The 22,700-nt window shown below is 40.3% G+C and overlaps 1 protein-coding gene across 2 annotated transcripts; it reads left to right on the top strand.

Annotated features, from left to right (window-relative positions):
- The first annotated feature begins 516 nt into the window (after positions 1-516).
- UBE2J1 (ubiquitin conjugating enzyme E2 J1) lies at positions 517-22,046 on the top strand. 2 transcript variants are annotated; one of them, XM_065731024.1, is made up of 8 exons: positions 517-634; positions 8,727-8,800; positions 10,059-10,190; positions 11,036-11,120; positions 12,321-12,426; positions 14,469-14,598; positions 17,999-18,130; positions 20,752-22,046. In XM_065731024.1, exons 1-8 carry the CDS (start codon positions 604-606, stop codon positions 21,019-21,021), a joined length of 960 nt encoding a protein of 319 aa, XP_065587096.1. In that variant the 5' UTR covers positions 517-603; the 3' UTR covers positions 21,022-22,046. The 2 variants fall into 2 exon arrangements, with proteins under 2 accessions (XP_065587096.1, XP_065587097.1); XM_065731025.1 differs by lacking the exon at positions 517-634 and adding an exon at positions 5,464-5,740.
- Positions 22,047-22,700: the final 654 nt, after the last annotated feature.

Below are 22,700 nucleotides of genomic sequence, written 5' to 3'. Positions count from 1 at the left end.
ATGAGCTGTCTGTGTGGCAGTGGGGGTGTGGAAAGCCAATGGTTTTCAAAGCACCATGCTCTTGTTGTGAGGTCCCCAGGTTCCTTGCCCCACGACTGGCAGTTTGAGGAGAGGCATAATGGGGACACCCTGCCTTGGCACAACCCATTTCCACACCTCTCCCCTCTCCAGGCGTGCGCAGGGTTGCTGCTCTGGAGCATTCTGTAGGAAAGAAGAAGGAATGCAGCAAAGAGAGACCTGAGAGCAGTCCAGCCTCAGGCCTAGTGGCTTCAACACGGCATCACTGCTATCCGCGTTAACACTGCGAATGGTGCATACGCTCTGGCCCTGCATTCCACCTGCCAGGACTGAAGCGAGCTCGTTCTTCCCAGCCCAGGAGTAGCACGGGCTGCCAAGTCTTCTTTCCCGAAGGAATCACTCCAACGGGCCGCTGCCACGCGCAGCCCGGCCCTGCAGGCGGGGCGGCCCGGGGGCGGTGCCTCCCTCCGCCACGTCACTGGAGTTTCCCGAGGCGAGGCGGGTCAAGCCCGCTCTTCTTCCTCCTCGTTAGCCCTCGATCCACCGCTGTCGGAGACGCCGCGGAGGGAGCGTGCGCCGGCTGCCATGGAGGCCCGCTACAACCTCAAGAGCCCGGGTAGGCCGCAGCAGGCCGCGGCTCGGTGTGCGGGAGCGGGGCCTAGCAAAGGGCGGAGCTGCGGCCTGGCCTCAGCGCCAGGGCTAGGGGCGAGGGCCCGTGCGGGGCTCCGCCCGGTGGGAGCGCGGTGCGGGAGGCGAGCGGGGCCGGGCCGGTGATGAGGCCGCCGTGGGTGGTTGTAGGCCGGGCGGGCTGATGCCGGCTGTGCAGGGCTGGTCGGCCCGCGGTGCTGGAGGTACTGCAGCTCCCCTTGAGTGGAGCTCCCTCCTGTAGGGCCCTCGTGGGGCACCGGCTTGTCCCCAGCTGCGTGCCTCAGTGGCTTCCCAAGCAGAGCTCCAAGGGCTGCGAGAGCTGGGTGCCTTTCTGGGTGGGTCACTGCTCTGCCCTTGTTGCCCCAATCCGCCTTTGGGCAGCAGGTGTTATCAGCTTCGTGTCACTGCGATGAGTACAGCCTTATTCAGCATGGGAGGTGGGGAGAAACTTAACATCGAGATGACCTGTGCTTCACAAATGCAAATGAAAGGTGTGTTCGCAAAAAAAAAAAAAAAGCCTCGTGTTTATTGCTAAGTTATATTTTCTTTTCACTCCTTGTTCCTCACACCCGATGTGCATAACTGAGTGATTAGGAGCACAAAGCAAGTGATATGTTCATTATATTTTAAAATACCAGGAAGGCAGGTTTGTGTTGTTGTTTGTTTTTTTTTTTAAGCTCTCTGGTATGTTGCACATGTGTACTTCAAGGGCAGACAAATGTGCTCACTAGTTCAGGTTTGCCACGTCACTGGAAATAGTAGTGACAATACACCTTCGGCAAAATGTTTGCGGTTTCATTTAGAAGCCTTTTTCCTCTCTGTTGTTACCAGCTCCACTTGTTTTCAAGTGAAAATTCTCTTTACTTGGTTTTCATCACCTGTGCTGTTCTATTGCAAAACAAACCTCTTTCAGGAAAAGTAAATGACTTAAGCAGTGTGTCGATATTGCTTCCCCAGATCAAACATGCTCTTTGGCATATGGCTGGTGAAAGTCTGTTAAAGATTTGTTTTAAATCACTTGTTTCAGGAGCCAGTAATACAGTCAAATCTTCCTGTAAAAATATGAGCAGAAGATATGAAATACCAAAAAGAAATTTCAAGTGAATACTGTTTCTTTGAGCATTGTTACCCGTTAACATTAGTTGATAGTTGTTACACACCACCATTTTACTTAGTCTTCCACTTCTTTCTGCTGAGCAGGTAGATGGATGTATTTGTTTATTTAATATTCCTATATGTTTTACAGACTTTGTTTTGTTATGTCTAAATGTGCAGTAAACAGTGCTTTTTTCTTCCTTTTTTTTAATTTGCAATTGCCATTCAGCTGAAGGCTGAAGAACAGATTAGAGCATTCTTCATTTCTTAAGGTGGCTTTAATTAATGTAGGTGTACTGAAATACTTGAAAAGAAATCCACCATGTTTCCCCAGACATGGGGTTCGTACTGGGGCCTGTCCTTTTTCAGTATCACTGAGGTGACCTGGGTGAGGGCATCGAGAACACAGTCAGTCAGGTTGTAGGTGACACCAAGCTGGCAGGAAGTGCTAATCTGCCTGGGGGTAGGAAGGCCCTACATTTAGATGCGTACTTAGGAACGTGCTTAAGTGGGAAACAGTGGAAGGTTGGACTGGATAATCTGCGAGGCCTCTTCCAGCCTTGGTGATTCTGTGATTCTCAGATTCTGTACCAGCATGAGAGGCTTTGCCTGTTGAAATCTGCTTCTGCACTTGAGCAAATCCTGATTCCAGATCACAGAATTGTAGGGGTTGGAGGGGACCTCTAGAGATTGAATCCAGCCCCCCTGCCAAAGCTGACTTCTGTCTGCTCAGTAGTTTTTATTAAAGAGAGCAGATGTTACTTACAAAGATTAGGAAAAGTTTATTCAGAAGTAGTAGTAGTTTTTCTTTTCTTCTCTTTTTTTTTAAAAAAAAATTGTTTGTAATTAGAGAAGAACACATCTTGAATAAGAAAATGTGGTTAAAAGAAACCTGTTCTTTGTTGATCTTGACCTGAACTCTGCTGTGAAGCTGTGATGTAAGCTGGAGTTCTTCGATGATGCTACATGAGCACTATTTCTGTGAGTAGGTGCATTATGCTGGACTCATGATGAGGATCAGCTGGACTTTCTGGTGCCCCTTATTTTCTCCTTTCAGGTAACCCACACTAAGAGTACTACTGCTGTACACGTTTGTCCTGGTGCTGTGCAGGGCAGTGCCACAGGTGCTTCAGCAACTCCTGGTTACCTCAAGTAGTGCATTGGAGAAACTGTGGGTCTGGGCTTGGCTGGCATGCAAAGCTGCTGCTGGCCTTTGCCACCTGCCTGCTGTAGAGGTGAGGGGGTGTGGAGCAGCCACCTGAAGCTGTCCCCTCACATCATCAATGAATGTGATTTTTTTTTTTCTTAATTCTTCCCCAAGGGATCATTTATCTATGAAAAAGAAAACACCTTTCCCACTCTATGCTTCAAGCTTCTTTGTATTGCCTCAATAAGGCAAAGCCTTTTGAGTTTTTGCTTTGTATTTTTATTTCTGTTCTTGGCACTTCTAAAAGGACAAGCTGCTTTCTGTCTTGAAATTTCAAAACTAATTAGTCAGTATATATCAGCCTGCTACCACATGGCTGATCAACGGCTCCTGTTAGTAGTAAAGCTCAGCTCTCTGAATCACAGCACAGACTTCATCCTCTTCGTGCTTTGAGAACACCCTATTTCTGAAATTTGACAGCTACTTGGAACAAGCACTTTACCATTTTTTAATCTTTATTTTTGCTTTTTTTTCCCCCAAATACTGTGACCCTCAGTCTGCTGCAAGGTCAGGCATCTAACCTTGTAGCCACTCTCTTGCAGTGATGAGATTCATTGGCCTCCCATTTCACATGGGACATTAGCAGTCCTAGGAGCAGGTATTAGCACAGCCACGTGCACAAAACTGTGAACAGCTGCTTAGTGACTAACATCAAACCTGCAAATAGCAGTGGTGGCTTTTGTGTTTATTTTAATTTGGGGTGAGTTTTTTGTTTCCTTTTAGCAGAGCTCCTTGCCTAGAAATGTGCTGGTGTGGGTCTGAGGGGCTGAAGATGGCAAACGCAGTGAGGCATGGAGCACGTGTCCTGTATTTGCATGGTATTATTGTTGGTGCCTCTGGATCCTGATGCCTGGGGAACATAATGTGCCTAGGTGCTGATCCTCTTAGCTGTCATCTTTAATGCATTCACGCAGGGTAAAGAAATGCTTTCCTACAAACTATACTTTTCACTCTGCACTTCTATACAAATAAGGAAGTGTTTCATGCCACCAAGCATGCACTGGTTCTTTGTTACTATAAAAACACTCAGTAGAAATAGAAGGAAATAGGTTGAATGGATGTTAAAAGTTGAGTAAGGCTGAAGACATTGTTTGGTCTTAGTATATTCAACAAGCACCTTATACTTGTTAAGCTTTATCCTACTTTGTGTTAAGTTGACAGAAAAAGTTATTTTGAAATGTAGCTCCCTGTTCTGAGGGAAACAGAGTGAAGACCTGTTGCTTCTGAGTGTGAGAAGAAAGACAGTAGACTCAAAAAAGCTTTTTTTTTTTCCTTTCAGAACTCTGCATAAAGTGCAGGAGTCATGTGGGAGTTGAGAGAGGGAAAGTAGCTGTCTGGCTCCTTGGCAAATGGAGTTTCATTTGTTACCGTAGCAGAAGTCAAAGCAACTGTCAAATATGGTCAAATTTTTGTGAAATGATGTACAGAAATATGAAGGAATTAAAAAAAAAAAAAAACTAGTTGAGGACCTGTGTAAACTCAGAAGGGATGAGAAAAGTGGGCTTAGAAAGGAGTAGGCGCAAAGAATGCAGAAGTGGAACACAAAAGCATTAGCTGAGTGCAGCTCACCTGTAAGTCTGGTAATAGTCTTATCTCCAGAGTTGTTACTGCTAGATACCTTATTTCTAGAATAGATAAGTCTTCTACAGAAGGGTTATAACCTTCAGTTCATGTTACTTTTTTGACCCTTCTCCACCCTTTTTATTGTCTTATTTCCTATGGTTGCATGTAATTGTCAGGTTTTAAAGCTGTCCAGGAAAATCACAGTGGAGCGACCCACAGTTACGTGGTGATGCTGTGCAGTTCACACACACTTGGTGTGTTAGGCTCCCTGTGTGTAGTACTCTCTAGAGGCTGGTTTATTAGAGCAACATGACTTGAAAAAGTACAATTCTCCATGTAAAGGAGCTGTAGTGACAGTATTTCATAACTCTGTTTCCTGAGATAGGCTTTGCTTTAAATCATAGAATTGTGGCATCATTGGATGGTTTGTGTTGGATGGGACCTTAAGATCATGTAGTTCCAACCCCCTGCTGCAGGGCAGGGGGCTTCTCCTCCAGATCAGATAGATCAGCTTAAAAGATGAGGGGATCTCCAGCTTTATGCCAGTTCTTCTGTTTGTAAATGTGCTTTTTTTGTCTTCCCCAGACAGGAGAACTGAAAATGGGTGCAGTGAAGTGTTTGCATTTGAGGGAAGTGCTGTCGCACACAAGCCTGGTGACTTAAACAGAGATTTGTTCTGATGGTGATACTGTGGTCACCTTCATGTGCACAAGATGATTTCCCTTTGCTTGAGGACTTAGCAGTGGGTGAGCCTTGCTGATCCGGGGTTGGACTGCTGATGTGGGTTTTACACTACGAGGTGAGCCTGCCTCTTGATGCCATTGCTCTGGAGTTCTGCCTGAACGCTGCTGCTCTGTGTGGATGTTAGGGGAAGTCCTTAGGAAGCTTTCAGGGATGTATGAGGCTTTTATTTTCTGAGTGTTAGAGGCAATTGGAATTGAATTAGTCTGGGCTTCCAGTGAGCAGAAGTGTCTCCCTCCTTATGCTGCAATGAATATCTTTGCTCTCATATGGGTTATTTGCATTAATATGACACTCCAGTCTCAGTCAACTCATTGGAGTGCACTGCATAGTGTTCATTGGTGATGCAAAGATGAGCTAAAATCCCTCCTTGTTAAATACAGAATCTCAGAATTGGTTAGAAGGGACCTCTAGAGATCACAGAGTCCAGCCCCCTGCCAAAGCAGCTCCCTAGCCCAGGTTGCACAGGTAGGCGTCCAGGCGGGTCTGGAACGTCTCCAGAGAAGGAGACTCCACCACCTCTCTGTGCAGCTGTGCCACTGCTCCGTCACTGCACTGTGAGGAAGACAACTCATATCAAAACAAGGCTCTGTCAGGCTAAATGCAGTTTTATTTTAAGGCTATCTGTATTTTCATGGCAGACCTTATTTATAGAAACGTGTTAATATTTTACTTAGACAAATACCACAGATGTTCAAGTCCCATCACAGTATTTACATTTACGAAGCTATCATTTACGTTTCTTTGTCTAGTGCGTTTTCCTGAGCTCCCAGGTGCAGTGTTCTAAATGGGCACAGTAGCAGGAGGACTTGAACAGGACTTCAGGCACGGTCCAAGAGAAACTGCAGGATGGGTTAAACACAGTGAGAAGTAGGGCTTAACTAAAATACTTTTTGGATAGAAATAAACCTACTGCTTGCACATGTGTACATCACACAGATTTTGATAGTTAACTGTGATATTCCTCCCCACAAAAGTTAGTGATACTCGTTGACTTAGTAACAGTTAGCAATTCTTTCTTTGAATAAATCCAAATTGTTCTCATTTTTCAGAATTGCCATTGCCAAGCACTCGCTCAGATGACTCACTGATTTTTTTTTCTTTGAGTGGGTTGAAATACCATATTTTGCACCAAGATTCTTTTTAACAGAGTTTGGATGAGTGTCATGTACTTGTTGCTAGCAAACTTTAGAAGTTACTTTAATTTTTTTCCATTATGGTTTCCTGTAGCCAAAGGAGGGACTGTGTTTGTGTTCTGCAGCTGTACTTAATGAAGTCAGTGCTTCTGGAAAACACTAAATCCTACTCTGTCAGGATGAACCTTTGTCAGTCCAGCCTGATTTCGACTACCTGTCAGCTGTACCTGTCACATAGAAGGAAGTACATGCTCTGCTTTTTCTGAAGACATGCTACATTGTTTAATATTGAAAACTTATAAGTACTTTATGATACAGAAAAGTTCAGCAGTGTATTTTGGTATGTGTCACGTGCCAAGAGTGGAATAGGATTTTCTATTCCTTCAGTATTTGTTTTGCAGGCTTATTAAAATGTCTATAGTCTGACTTAATTCAAAAAACAGAAAAATATGTATCTTGAACTTTAACATAAGGAGTTTTGCTAAACAGGAGCCTAGCTGTGTGTTCTCCATGCCTGGCAGCTGGCTTGGTTATGTGCTGGCACAAATCCTTGTGTTCCTGTGCTGCAGGCACAGGCTGCTCCTGGTGGGACAGATCTACAATGCTGCTGTGTGTGCCCAGAGGTCCCCTGCCCTCTTTTTAGGCTGGGTGGAGACCAACTGTGTTTGTTCAAACAAAGCCAGCCTTGCTAGGCTTCGTTACATACATTTTTCAGATGTTTCATGGTTTTGCTTGATAAGATTAGCTCCCATATTGACTTGTCCTGATGTCTTCTATGTTTTTATTGTCTCTTCTCCCTGATAAGTAATGACAGGACGAGAGGGAATGGCCACAAGTTGCGCCGGGGAAGATTTAGATTAGACCTGAGGAAGCATTTCTTTTCTGAAAGAGTGGTCAGGCACTGGAATGGCCTGCCTAGGGAGGTGGTTGAGGCACCATCCCTAGCGCTGTTCAAGAAGCGTTCAGATGAGGTGCTAAAGGACTTAATTTAGTAGTTGGGTAGAGATAGTGATAGGAGGATGGTTGGACTAGATGATCTTATAGGTCCTTTCCAACCTTATGAACTTATGAACTTATGAACTTATGAACTTTACTTTACACGGAGCCCAGACTTAATGGCTATGAAGCAGCTCTGAGTTTCAAGCCCTTTCTGGTCCAGGCTGATTTTTTTTTTATTGCTCCTCACTAATGAGATGGTAAACTGCAGGGAAAGAGCCAAGTGGTTTGTGGTGGATCCTGAGCACTGTGGAGTGGGTGATCTCAGGGGCTCTGTGGGGCTTTGCCAACGCTTCTTGATGCAGCAGCAAGTTCCCGTGGAGTATGTTTGCTTTATGGGCTGTCACCTGGAACGGTGACAACAATTAAATGAAATTCTTCAATTTTGTCCTGTTTATAGTTAGCAGGAGGTATAAAGAAAATAACTGAATGCAAATTGAAATTAAAATAGTGGGAAGGTTAGTGTAGCTTCTCTAATAGCTTTGTACAAGGGAGTAAAGTTATGGAGTTGGCTTGTGTAGATCCTGGAATTGTGCTTTCCTCACAGTGCTGTCAAAAGCTGTGGTAAAAGGGAACTTGGGCTGAAAACAAATTACTGAAGAGGAAGCAGGTGATGCAGCAAATACAGATGGTGCTGGTTGTTCTGAAACAGAAGGCTGAAGAGGGTAACTGAAGACTATGCTGAATTTAGGATAGAAGAATACTTTTGTATCCATGTCCAATAGTAAGTTTAGATCACAAAGAACTGGGCCGACTTTTTGTCTGGGTGGATTTGTTCTTTAGTCTAATATGAACACAAATCTCCTCGTGCAGCTGGTGTGATGGCTTCTCTCAAGTCTTACTGTGATTTCCTTTGGTTTGATTAAGGAACCAGTCATGCAGTAATCATGAGAGGTGTCACGTTAAGGATTTCCAGCAGTTGTTTAAAGATGACTGTATACCTCCTATGGTAAAATAGTAGGATTGGTTGTCTTGTACATCTTGCATTTAAAAACTGAAGCTTGGTTAATGTTGCTTGTTTTTCCTCTTAGTCTTTGGTGAAGTTAATAATACAGTACTGCTTTAGTCCTGCTTCTAAGGGTTTCTTTTGAGAAACTTTGTGACCATGCAGCATTTTTCATAACTCCATGCTTGAATGAGTCATTTAGATTTATTCAGCGTGAGTAATTTATTTTGTATCTTGGGTTATTCAGTGAAGAAGCTGTGATGCGTTGAGAGTATCAGTGTTAGCTGAGAGGAGCTCTTTCTGGAGTGTTTGTGTGTTTTTATGTGCAGTATGTGTTAACTTTTTCTTTATTTTCATGTTTCCTGCTTTCTTTCAGCTGTCAAACGTCTGATGAAAGAGGCAGCAGAACTGAAGGATCCTACAGATCATTATCATGCACAGCCTTTGGAGGTTTGTTTCCCCATATGCTTGCAGGAGTGTGTAATGAGGCTCTGTAATATTTGCTACAAGTCCTCTGTATACATTTAAACACGCATATTTAAATAGCCAACCATTTTAAAATAAATTCAGTTCTTCAGATTTTTGTTCTTGTTTTAGAAATCAAGAGCAGAATTCCATATGTAATAATATTGTAGACTGAGATTTTTAGTGGAAGTATATAACAACAGTGTTTTCACATTCCATGGAAGTAATTCTATCACGTGGGTCCAGTATGTTTATTTCCCCTTTTCCTCCCTGAGACTATTTAAATGTATTGAATTTAATTAAGCTTTTTTACAGTAATCAAACAGCATTACCACTGCTAATTTCATCCCAGATCCAGAACGTGGCATCTCATGAGGGTTTGGGGTTGAAAGGACAGTGACATTCTGGTGCTTAGAAGCATAAAAAGAAACTTGTTCTGATTTTGCTGGAATAATCGCAAAAATAGAAGTTAATATTATGCTCAGTTTGGGGAATTTATTTAGCTGCTTACAGAAATGTGTAGCATATTAAACATGCTTGGAGTTAGTAGCATGTTTCCTTGTTATTACTGACTATTCTTAGTCTGTACCCTGTTTTCTTCTTTCTGAGGTAAAATATAAGGCTTAGTTCATGCTATAACTTGTGATTTAAATAAAAACTTTATTTTGCAGTTTGACTCATTGGGAAGCGAGCAGTGATACATGAAAAGAAATGCTGGAAGTGTTGACGGTTCCCTTCCTTGGAAGAAGTTGTAGCTAGATGAGCAGTCACAGGCGTGTGATACCTATGCTTAGCATTAGTTTGGAGATCTCATTCACCAAAAGCAAGCTTCACTGGACTGTACTGTTAACAGTAGAAGCTATCTTGATTTTTGTCCTGACAACTCATATTATTCAGTGGGGCAAAGGCTCAGTTTTTCCATCTTTGACTCCAAGTATTTCATCTGCCAGGGAATAAAACTATTGTAATAATAGGCACAGCTGATTTGAAGACTTTGAATGATGATATGTTTGAATTTTCCAGCAAAGTCATTTGGTAAGGAAATTACCAGGAAGCTACTTCATTCATCCTTTTCAGTGAAATCTTAGTCTTCTGTTGGTTACCTTAATCTCTATTTGATTTTTTTCTTCTTTTAAAACTTGCCATTTGTTGTTTCCTTGAAACGAGGGCTAAAGAAATAATGATTAGATGTCTACTTCTTTGACCCTTTTTTTTTGTTTTTCCCTTGCTGCGGACATTTTAGGATAATCTTTTTGAATGGCACTTTACTGTTAGAGGTCCTCCAGATTCAGATTTTGACGGAGGAATTTATCATGGGCGAATTGTACTTCCACCTGAGTATCCCATGAAACCACCAAGCATTATTTTGCTGACGGTAAGAATGTGTACTAGTTTTTCATTTTTCACACGTTCAGTTTTACCTTGGGTACCTGAGAGAAAGATTCCTGGCACCTAAGGTAACACTGTTTTTTATAAGACGGGGGGCACAGTACAATTAATGCTGCCAGTTTAAAAACAAATCTTTCAAAGTGACTTGGGTGTTCTGTAGTTAAATGTAGCTTTGCATCTGTAAACGGGTCTTCCCTAAGACTAATACTGATTGCCGATATGGATGTGTAATCTTTCTGTTGTCTCTGGGGTCATAGGAATAGGAGAATAAGTAAGGTTGGAAATGACCACTAATATCATCTAGTCCAATTGTCAGACCATCCCCACTGTGCAGAAGGCCAGGCTGGATGGGGCTTTGAGCAGCCTGGCCTAGTAGGAGGTGTTCCTGCCTATAGCAGGGGTTTGGACCTGCGTGATGTTCCCTTCCTACCCAAACCATTCTGTGATTCTGTGCCCACTAACCCATGTGGGCTCTCTGTCTCTGCTGGCATGTGTAAAGCAGACCTATGGTGTGGGTGGAGGCCTATATTTCTGTGTAGTTTCAGTGGGCTGTAGATCTTCAGATTCTCCACACATGGGTGGATTTCAGGAACAACAGGCAAGTCATCATGGCACACTGGGACATACAAGGGAGCACATAAGGGTCTTTTTGTATATGTATGAGGGTAGATGGTAGACTTCTTTGTTCGGAAAGCTGAATGCCATATTTGTGAGGTTGGAAGTAATGCAATTATCAAGTATTGTTTGCATATCAATGTATGATAATTTTGCTGATTTGTACAAAGGAAACAAGTTAACATTATGCTTTATTATGTCCTCCTTTCTTTAAAGGCTAATGGCAGGTTTGAAGTGGGGAAGAAAATCTGCTTAAGCATCTCAGGGCATCATCCTGAAACATGGCAGCCTTCATGGAGTAGTAAGTAATAAATTATTGGCAAACCACGTTTAAACTGAAAAAATCTCATGAAGCACTACTTCACTAGTATTTTTCTTGATGCTTAGGCTCATTCTTACTGTGTTGGGACTCCTCTCATGTGGTTCCCTGAAGGGGAACTCTGCAGTTGCTGTACTACTGCTGGTCTTCACTATGGAGTGAGCAGAAAAAAACACTTTTGTGGTTTTTCATGCATTAATTTATTTATTTGCATTGATTTGTTTGGCAAAGCCTGACTGAATTATAAGGCAGTGCTGCTACTGTCTGGGTGTTTTTATTTATTATGGTATTGGGAGAATAAATGGACTTTGCATTGACACTGCAAATACTAAGCTGAACAGAAAGATTACCTTCCTAGCTTTGAGTGAGAATATGGAATGCAATTTCTGTTGCTTGTTCTTCACCCTATGCAAACGTGCCCATGTTCTTAACTGATTTTTTTTCAGAAGCAGTATGTGTGAGACAATGGATAGAGCTCATAGTGGAAAGGGAGACAGATTTTTGAGGGAGCAGAAGAATAGAAGAGATATGTAAAGTTGTGAAAGAGGGATACAGGAAGACTTGGAAATGATGTTCAATAAACAGAAGCTGGAAAGACCAGGGAACTGAGAAGTGATGATAAGCAGTTAATGCTTGCGCATCCAAATAAAAATTCTTGGACTTGTTAAAACATTCTTAGCATATAAAAATTATTCTTATGTAAATATTTTAGATTCCATTATTTCACTTTTTTTTCTCTTGGTCTGATCACTAAAATCAGCCAGAGTGTTGATTGAGAGAAGAACTGAGAGGTCAGCTTCTATTTTGATACTCTATCTCTGAGCGCTTCAGAGGAAAGATGTGATCTAAGCTGAGAATGTAAAAGCATAGAAAACATTCAATTAAAGAAGTTTTATTCTCTTAAGTGTTTGAGTTGGCACATGATTTTGTCCAAGGTGATGTTTGTGTATGTATAACTTCCATCTTGCTGAGTAAAGGATGTCAGTTATCTCTTTGGGTATCAGTTGCATGTTTTAAATCATGTTGATACGATCTTAGAAATTCGAGTATTGTAAAGTCTTACTGTATTTCTGTCTAAGTGCACAAAATAGTCTTTGAATTAAGAATACGTACACATCCTGTATTTATTTTGTGATGCTTGTTATTTCTGTAACCTCATTTATATCTCTTTTCCTACTTTAGTAAGAACAGCTTTACTAGCAATTATTGGATTTATGCCGACCAAAGGTGAAGGAGCAATAGGATCTCTGGATTATACACCAGATGAAAGAAGAGCTCTTGCAAAGAAGTAAGTACTAATTTTGTTACCGTGCATAAATACACATGTACTGTGTTTTTTGAGTAGGGCATTGAGCAGTAAATAGTAAAAGTCAAGACTCTTCTCTCACAGTTATTTTACATATAATAACAAAACAAACAAAACCCCAAACAGGGATGTTCTGTGTTTTATATCTTTTTTATTTTCTTGAATGCTGTGCAAGCTGAGAACTTATGAACAAATCACTTCGAGAGCTGTGTTCCTGCCAACATTGTGAGGTCAAGTTAGAAGTTCATCTGTAATTTGTTTGGTACAGAGATGTGAGTAATGTTATGATACAATGGTAATCATATACCTTCACATTGACTTTCTTATGCAGTAAGTGTGAGTGACAGAAAAGAAACAAGGCCTCTTTTTCCTCAGGAACATAATAATAAAACTGTAACAAGAAAATTTGAAGTAATGGCTTCTGAATAATTTTAGGAAATTAACTTAATTTTATTTTTTAATGAAATTGTTAGCTTGGTGGGCAGGGGAAGAGCAGTGGATGTGGTTTATCTCTACTTTAGCAGAGCTGTGTTAGTACTGTCTTCTTTTTCACAATTTTTCTCCATGAGGATGTTAAGCATGTTGTAGGTAAGTGCATAGTGAGTGGAATGACATCTGGCTGAGCAGCCTGGCTCCAATGACTGATCAGGGGTATTGAGGCCAGTCACTCTCTACTGGTGTACCTCAGGGGTTGATGGTGGGACCAGAGATATTCAATATCACTAATGACCTGTATGGTGGGTCAATGTGCCCTTGGCAAATTTGCAGGTTATTAAAAACAGGGAGGAGCCTGTGAAATAACAAAGGGATGTGCTGCCATCCAGAGGGACCTGGACAGGCTGCTGAAATGGGCTGAGAGAAATCTCAGAATGTTCAGCAAAAAACAGAAATGCAAAATCCTGCTCTTGGGGGAGGGATAATGCCAGTATCAGCTGAGGGCCAACTAGCTGGAATGCGACTTGGCAGGAAAGGAAATGGGAATCTTGGTGGCTCCAAGTTAGCCACGAGACAGTGATGCACTTTTGCATCAAAGACCAACAGCCTCCTGGGCCACTAGGAATGACATTATCAGCATGTGGAGTGGAGATGGTCTTTCCTCTCTGCTCACTGTTCCTGAGACACACGTGCTGTGGGGGATTTGGGCTGGGGCTGTGTCTAATTGAGGATAAATTGTAGATAGGAATTACTGAAGGGAGTCTGACTGAACTAAATTATCACCAGAGGCCTAGTGCCTATTTTTTTTTTATGGACAGTTGTGAGTTTACCGTGCCTGTAGTCTGAGCTGATCAGAAGCTAGCAGCATGGCACAGTGTTAAAGCTACTAAACCCTGCTGAGAGGTAGGGTTTATTGGGTTGATCTGGATAGTTCATAAGTTCATAAGGTTGGAAAGGACCTATAAGATGATCTAGTCCAACCATCCTCCTATCACTATCTCTACCCAACTACTAAATTAAGTCCTTTAGCACCTCATCTAAACGCTTCTTGAACAGCGCTAGGGATGGTGCCTAAAAATTGTGTGTTAACAAATAGTGTGTTAACAGGGCTGTGTTGTCTCTGGTCAGCTTTAAGAACTGCCTTCAGTATGCCCTATAGACAAATTCTGTGTGGAAGAGTAACGGTAATGCTTTAGCAGAAACTCCTGGATTTGAGCTATAAACTCCTGAGACCCACTTAATTTTTGCAGTAATAGTTAACTGTTTATGATTTACACTTATTTGCTTCAGGCATTATACTAGTTTTAATATAGTTACAAATTATTAATCTAGTAACAGATAATAGCAATATATAGGTAAGCTAATGTTTTCCTAAGTGATAAAGATAATATGTATTTGCAATATAGATTATATTCAGTATTTTTCAAAGTAAAGCAAGAGAGGGTGAGGGGGGTGGGAAAGATTTTTTTAAAGCCACTGGTCTTGAAACTGTGTCATTATATATACTGTTCTGCAAATATTTTGCTTAAACAAGCATACAAGAACATTATGAGAATGTGTCATTCTGAGCTCTGTCATTTTGTGGCCAGGTCACAAGACTTCTGTTGTGAAATGTGTGGCACATCCATGAAGACAGCCCTCCTACCACTAACGTCAGGAAGTGGGTCAAGCCAGGCAGACAAGGAGGCTAAGGAACTTGCCAGACAAATTAGCTTCAAGGTGTAGTAACTGCTTAAACGTTTTTTTGTCTGCTGTACAGAACTTGGAGGAAAAAAAAAAGGAAATTGCAGAAAAAAAAATAATTGTTTCATAAACCTTTATAAATCATTGCATGGAAACTTGTTTTTTTTTTTTGGACAAACTGAAGGAGAAAAAAATGGGAATGGATCTCTGGAATGTGGAGTTAATGAACTGTGCATCTCAAGTACTGATTAATTAGTAATAATTTCAGTGATGACTGCTCTGGTAAAAACTGCATGTAGTGCTTTTGGTTCTTTTTCTTTTCACTAAGAATTGATTACATTCTCCAGACTTATCAGAAATGAGCTAGGAAAGTCTGGGCAAAGCTAACCTAAATTGTTTTTCCCTTTATGATTGTTTTTTTCTTTTGGCTTATGGAAGGAAAAAAACACATTCTTACTGAGAAATGGTTGCAAATGCTTTTGAACTACTCTGCAGCTGAAGATAACTGAAAGTTGAACCTGGTATGAAAGTTGCTCTTACCCCAAAATGCCTTCTCTAGCTTGTGTTTTGGTGGAAGTAAGGTTTATTTAGTCAAATCCGTGCCTTAGGAAATTGCATGTCTTGCATGTACAATATAGTTTTTTCTTTGAGTTTTGCACTAAACTCTGTATTTTTTCACTAAGGAAGGGTGCTGTGGTTGAATGCAGGGATCAGCAGTGAAATACAACATTGATAATACGGCAGTGATGTAGAACACATCCTCACTCAGGGCTGGAGTGCTAATGTGTCCTCGTATATCACCCATTTTTTCTTGTCACTGTCCTAAAGACTGTGGTTTTTTGTGTGATGTGTGAGTGAAGATTGGCTCCTACTGAGCATCGCTGCCAGTTTTGCAAGACCTGTGCATTCCTTTGTTAGCTCACATCTTCACGTGTTGAGTCTGTGTAATGCTCATGATAAAAACACATCCAAATATTTTTAGGAGGGTGAGGAAGTACGGACAGGGAACTTTAAAATTGAGCTATGCAGAAAAGCAGTTTGGCTTCACTACTAGTCTTTCCAGTGTATAAGCTTTAAAAAGTGCAGGTTTCGTTTTTTAAGCACTGCTAGTCTTTCTTGCAGAAATCTCAGTACGATTTCTTTTGAGAGAGAACTCATTTTTCATACACTAAAGGGAAAAGTGAGCATGATTCAGGTTTCAGTGGTCTCTTTACAGTCTTTCATTCTGTTTTGTTTTAATGCAAGGTAAATTGGCTCTCTTCCGTGGGTGCTCTTTAACTCCCTTTCCTAAATTGCTTTTTTTTTAAGCTTCCTACACCTCTGTTTTGCTTGGCTTTGTTATTGTTCACGTCACATCAGACTGAGATGTACTATTTGTGTGTTTGTAGCTAAATAGGATGAATTAGTAGCAAGGGAATAGAAAAGTTTTTAATAAATTGAATATGTTCTGTATCAACTACTGGGATATGGTTTCTCATTAAACATCCAGTTGGAGGTGTAATTTGGGTGAGCCTCTGCTAGTAAAAAATATAAGCAATATCTACATTATCTTCATCCTTATAGAAGAGTTTTCATAACTTTTTTTCTAGATGATCCTAGGATTATAAGAAATTATTTCTTACCACTGTTAAGCAGAATGATGACTTCTTAAAATACTCATGTTTATGTTGAGAAAGGAGTATGAAATTCAAGAGGAAAAGGTCTTAACCTTAATTTTCTTGCTTACGTGTTTGATTCTGTGTTTTCTTAGTAGAGAACTGCATTTTTTATCAGAATAAAAATCAGACTTGCAAATCTTGTGTGGTTTAGATGTTATATGCCACAAATTCCATTTCATTTAGAAGATATATGACTAAAAGTATAGGCATTTATTCTGTAAAACGATATGGTATATTCACGTGTTGCCAGTGTAAGTTGTACTGTGCAATAAAATTAGTTCTCCATCCATGTTCGTTAGTCTGTTTAAACTCACTGATCTTTGTGAGGTCTCTAGATTTTCCAGGAGCAGGGGTAAGACATGCAAAAAAAAGAGAGACTAGGCTGGAAAAAAGTTTTTAATTTGGTAATCTTTTTTCTTGAATACTAGGCTGAAGTCAGACTAATTTAGACTTAGTACTTTAATAAAATAAATAAATAGGATGCACAGTGAAGAAGTAGAAAAGCAGTGGTCACAAGTTTGAGGAAAGGAGGTACCAGCTGAATGTGAGAAGAAAATTCACCATGCAAATTGTCAAACACTCAAGCATGCTTCTCAGAGAAACTGCAGCATCTCCACCTTTGGAGATACTTGAAACTTGAGTGGATGTGACCCTGCTTTGAGGGGAGAGTTGGATCCAGAGATGTCTCAAGATCCTTGCCAGCCTAAATTATCCCTTGATTGTGTTGATATATTTGTTATCCACATTTGAGTTATAAATTGTGCTATCCCAATATTGGAGACAGTAGTAGTCAAATGCAAAAAGGCAGTATTAACGTTACAGGATTATGGGTATTTTTAAATCTTAAAATCATCTCAGATCATTTCAGTGGCAATAGTATTTAAGGAAAATCGGAAAATGTGTTGAGGAACTGAGAATCTAATTTCCCCACACAAAGTAGTAACGTGGAAGAATATTGTTATTTTGTGATCTTATTAGGTTGTTCCTTACATGGCTGGTTGGTTTCTAACATTTGCATTTCTTACTGCCATTACGTACATCTCCATTTGAAGTCAGGTACCATTTCTTAAAATTGGGACTGTAATCTCTGGAATAAGTTGAGATCCAGATATTTGTTTTAGGTGATGTAGTGTTGAACTCCTCAGGGAGAAAGACTAGCTCATGGAGGGGAGGGGGGGGGTTATGATCTGGTCCCAACCTTTTAATTTTTAATTTTTTAATTTGGATATTTATATGCTGTAAAGTGTTTCAGTTCAGGAGTGTGATGACGTGTCCCTTTTCATCCCCAGTGGATTATTGTAAACATACTGTTTTTGCAGGAGGCTTATTAATGATTCTCTGTATGCTACTACAGATTATTAGGATCTTAAATTTCCAGAAGTGTGAAACATTAATAATGGTGGTAGCTCTCATGTGGCAACACAGTCAGCACTTCCTTCCTTAAGGATCATGAGGAAAAGAAGTTGTATAAAGATGATATTATTTCTGGCATAATAATCTTTTGAAGAATTTTCTCTTTTTTTTTGTTCTGATCATGTGTTTTTTCTTTAATGTTATAGCTATTCTTATGCATAAACAAATATAACTAAAATGCATAACAGAACTGGGATATTGTCTGAACTGATGGTTACTCATCTGTAGTCTTCTTTCACAAGACTAACATCAACAGGTTTATGAAAATCTGTTGAAATGCAGTTTGGAATGAACATTCCAAGGAAATCTGAATCTTTTTGCAACCTTGATCTCATCTCTGAAGCACACGTATGTATTCCTTGCAGACAGAAGTCAATTCATCCAGCAAGTCAGAAGCAGAACCTTCAAACTCAGCAGGACTGAGCTGCTCTGCTACTTCACCTGAGTCCCAGCAGGATGGTGCAGCTCGAGCATCTCAGGATCCTGCAAGTGCGATGGTAAGGTCCTTGTCTGAGCTTTGTCAGTGCAAGTATGTGCATAGCTTGAATGTGGGATCTGCACTACTAAACTGATGAGAGGCTTCATTGCAAGTACGCAGTCCATATATTTATTGTAGAGTTCCTGCATCTCTGTGTAAAATTCCACAAACACTATGTGGGATGACTTCTGAAAACAGAGATCTCTTGTTTTCATTTCTCTTAAAACCAGACTATTAGACTTTAAATTGTCTTCCTGCAATTCTTTTTCCAGTATCTCCTTAAATACGGGAGGTAATATTTAATTGAAGTATTGTGATATCTTAGGTACTATTTATGATCTGCGGAATCCTAGAATGGTTTGGGTTGGAAGGAACCTTTAAGATCACATAGTTCCGACCCCCTGCTATAGGCAGGGATGTCTCCCATTAGAGCAGGTTGCTCAAAGCCACATCCAGCCTCGCCTTGAATGCCTCCAGGGATGGGGCATCCACAAGCTCTCTGGGCAACCTGTTCCAGTGCATCACCACCCTCTGAGTGTAAAAACTTCCTCCTAACATCTAACCTAAATCTCTCCTGTCTTAATTTAAAACCATTCCCCCTTGTCTTATCACTATCAACCCATTTAAACAGTTGTTCCCCCTCCTTCCCTTCTCTCAGGGGAGGTGCTCCAGCCTTCTGATCATCTTTGTGGCCATTCTCTGGATCTGCTCCAACATCTTGATCTATTATAGATTTTATTTTTTTCAATTGTGTTCTTAGACAAAAGCTAAAAATGTTGCAGTGGTAATTTGTAGCTTTAAAATATTAAGAATATCTTCATGCTTTTATAACCTGTTAGGTAAATTGACTAAAATACTCTTGCATTTGAAGTAAATTATATGACATTTACATCTTAGTACTGTTAGTTATAGGGCTTACATAATAGTTTCAGAAGTGACTGACGCCTGGTAGTGGGCCAAGGCAGCTGCTGTTACGACTGTGGCCAATGCAATCTAAAGTCACTGATAAATTGCAGACAAATCCCAGCTAAGCTGTGTTTTTTAGGGAGGATGGGGCTGCAGATTGGTTAAAAAAGCTATAACACGTCAAAGAACGTCAGACCATCTGTTGCATGTTTGCAACATATTTTTCGAGCTATGCAGAAATATAAACATGCTAATAACATGTTTTTTCCACAAGAAGGATTTTTCCAGACTGTTCAGATCTTAATAAACCATTTTGTTCTATTCTTCTCAATGCAAATCCTGGCTAATATAGTAGAACTGGCCAAAATACCAAGGCACTCGTAGCATTTTCTTGGGGGGAGTGGGAGTGAGGGGAAGAAAACTTAAATTGAGGGTTTTTTTTTTTTTTTATTTTATTTATTACCCCTGTTCCTGGGAACTCAGTCACTTATGCTGTCTTAATTGTTGTTTACTAACTTAATTTACAGTAGAATAGTCCCATGTGGAATGAATGTTTAAACAAGAATGTATTTTTAAAATGTTTATGTGTCATAGACAGTAAACAGTAAGTGAATTCACATTTAACAGGGTCAGAATATCACTGTCTAATGAGTATTTATTTGATTTTGAAGAAATAAGCTCTATTCGTGAGCAGCTAGTTCTTGGATATTCAGAATTTTATGGAGGCATTTTCCATGCTAAAACTAATAGAAATCTTCTCAAAGTATGCAGGACCTGGAGAGACCACCTCATATAGCAGTGGTCACCTAAATGTTGGTACTTTTGCTCTCGTGGTCTGTGGGACTTACTATTCGAGGCGGAAGAGCCATGCAGAGACTGGTAGGGCACATTGCCCTTCTATCCCACTGGTTGTTCTGCCTAGTCCTATGGGCTCTTATGGGATATTGATGAGAATTACGAAGTGACAGGCTAAAAACTGGCTGTGTAGCATTTCTTCTTTTATAACTTGGGAGAGTGTATGCCTCACTTATAGCAGTCTACTGTGGTAGTATCATATTACAATATGAGCTGGATAAAGAGCAGGAGTGGTGAAATAAATAGTGTAACTGAAGTCAACTAATATTCAAAGAGAGCAGGTTCTGTAGAAAAGTGAAGGTGAAACATGAGATTTATAGAAGCACTTACCGTTCAGTACATGTGTTTAAAATACATAGTCAAAAACTGTTTCATTTTTCACTATTAAACAGTATCAGGACAGTGTGAATAGCTGAAAAACTGCTGAGAAAGTGAAAAAACATCATTGACTCTTTACAGCAGTGCTCGGCAACATCTAAAACATCCATGTGTTATCAACATTGTTTTTTTTTTTCCTATGGCCTAAGTATTGCATCATGCCAGACAATGTGGAAAAAAAAAACATTAACTGTTTCAGCTAAAACCAAGATGTGAATATAGGTTTATTTATCGAGCCCTGATGTCCTTGGAGCAGTTTTCTGCCAGTCTTAATGATTTCAGAAACTTCGGAAATCATGACTTAAAAGTAAGTGTAAAGATCAGGTGCTGAAGGTGGCTATATCACTGGACGTAGAAGCAGTCCAATCTGTGACCAGCAGAGGGCAGTAACATTTTTATCAGTGTTAAGAATTACCTGAAGAGGCCGTCTCGGTTCTGAAGATTCTTTGTTATCAGCTTTGTGTACTAGTTTTCCTGACTTCTTTCATGTTTCTTTTTCAGTCCGAAGCTCAGCCCAGCAGCACAGCACCTGGTCAGGAGCGTGCTCCGTCTGTGCCCACAAACACATCCCTGAGTCCCCGGCAGCGCCGTGCCCAGCAGCACAGCCAGAGATGGGCTCCGGCTTCAAATGACTTTAATCGGGTGCAGCAGCCCAGGGCCAACCCCAACCACACTGGATCCACCGTTCTCATCGTCCTTCTGACCTTTGCGCTGGCAGCTCTTATATTTCGGAGAATATACTTGGCTAATGAGTATATATTTGAGTTATAAGGTTGTTCCTGCTGTGAGAGCAGTGTTTGGATGCTCCGGTGAACATTCGGTATTGCATTTGACGTGAGAACTGTTTACAAAAATTACTTTTGTATTTACGCTTAAGTCCTTACAATGTTAATGTAGCTGCAGATACATTACTTGTAAGAGAAGCCAAGCGGGACATCTGACTACGAGAAGTGTTAACTTAGTGCTCAACAGATTATTGGAGGGAGTGTGGTGAAGTAATGAGACTCTAAGGAACGTGTGAGGGGAGTGGTACAGTAATTTATTAATAAGAAAGAGATGATTTTAAAAAGTGGCTGATTCACTTTTTTTTTAATGGAACGTAAATGCAATTAATGGCCCCAGCTAAGTTAGAGTAAGATCTAGTGTTGGAGACAGAACTGTAAAATGAGTCAGTAAAATGTGTTGGGGCCAGTGAGCTCTTAATTTAGAGGGGAGACACAGCTTTGTAACAACTGTTATTTACCGTGATGCATTTCTGTAGGGCAGAACATACAGGTTGGGTGAGATACTGCTTCGAGTGAATGAGAGGGAGAAAGGAGTAGGGCAGGAAAGAAGGGGCCAGAAAACTATTTGCATTATTTTGATTTTTATTTGTTTGGAGGTAAGGTTGAATAATCTCCTAATACTCACTGCTGTATATCTTGCTTTTTTTAAATTTGAAGGTTATGTAAAACTTGTCTATTCTTGCAATAGTTATAAATATGTAATATAATTATTTACCCAGAGTAATTGCCTTTTAATTATACCAGAAGTATACATAGTGCATTAAGCCAAATGTTGCACTTGTGGTTTTATTTCCTAAAGTAAACTTAAACCTTATTATTCTTAAGCTCTCATGCTTAAGATAACTATTTATTAAAACTTGGTAGTAACAAACTGTTTAAAGCCAGCCTTCGGTTATGTTTTAAGTATCTCAGAGCTTTTTATTTGTTTTGTTTTAGTGGTTTGTAACCTGAAATCAATATTGGACCCAGTGACTTTTTCTGTATTATTATTTTATTAAAAATAAATAGCTGCTATGATGCTCATGAATGCTGTGAAATCATATATCCGGGCAATAGACCAAAAGTTAAGATTTTAGAGGTCTTGTCTGTGGAATCTTCTTAGGCATTGCAGTGAAATAGAAGAAAGCAATTGATGAGGTAATTTTCCAGCTGTATTATTGTAAGTAATCTTTCTTTTGTTGTTGTCAAGTAGCACTGACTTCAGCTAGATTTTCATCCTGCTTCTGGGCAAGGACTCATGGCGCTACCTACAGCTCTCCTCAGTTTTGTTAAGTACAGTATGTGGCAGTGGTTTGAAGCATTAATGTAACTATACCAACCTCTAAAATAAATAAAGCCCGTTCTGTGTCTAAGGGGGCTACTGACATCTGATTTGTTTTAAGCAGCAGAACTAATGTTTTTATAGCATAGAATCATAGAATCACCAGGGTTGGAAAAGACCTACAAGATCATCCAGTCCAACAGTCCACCTATCACCAATTGTTGACAGTCTTGTGGAACAGAGATGGGGAAAAAATTACATATTTTATTAAACAGATCACATTCCACTGCGGAACAGTTTGGTGCCCTCTATGAAGTGATGTTTTTCCTCTTCGTATATTTATTTTGTTAGAATGGTAATTAGCAGGATCCATAGTTGCTAAGAATAAAAGCACTATTTCTTGC

This window comes from Cyrtonyx montezumae, unplaced genomic scaffold (genome assembly GCF_038088225.1).
Source record: "Cyrtonyx montezumae isolate F1298 unplaced genomic scaffold, pur_monq_1.0 scaffold_13, whole genome shotgun sequence".
Taxonomy (NCBI): domain Eukaryota; kingdom Metazoa; phylum Chordata; class Aves; order Galliformes; family Odontophoridae; genus Cyrtonyx; species Cyrtonyx montezumae.
Note: the sequence above shows the minus strand (reverse complement) of the source record. Positions and strands in the feature narration are given on the sequence as shown.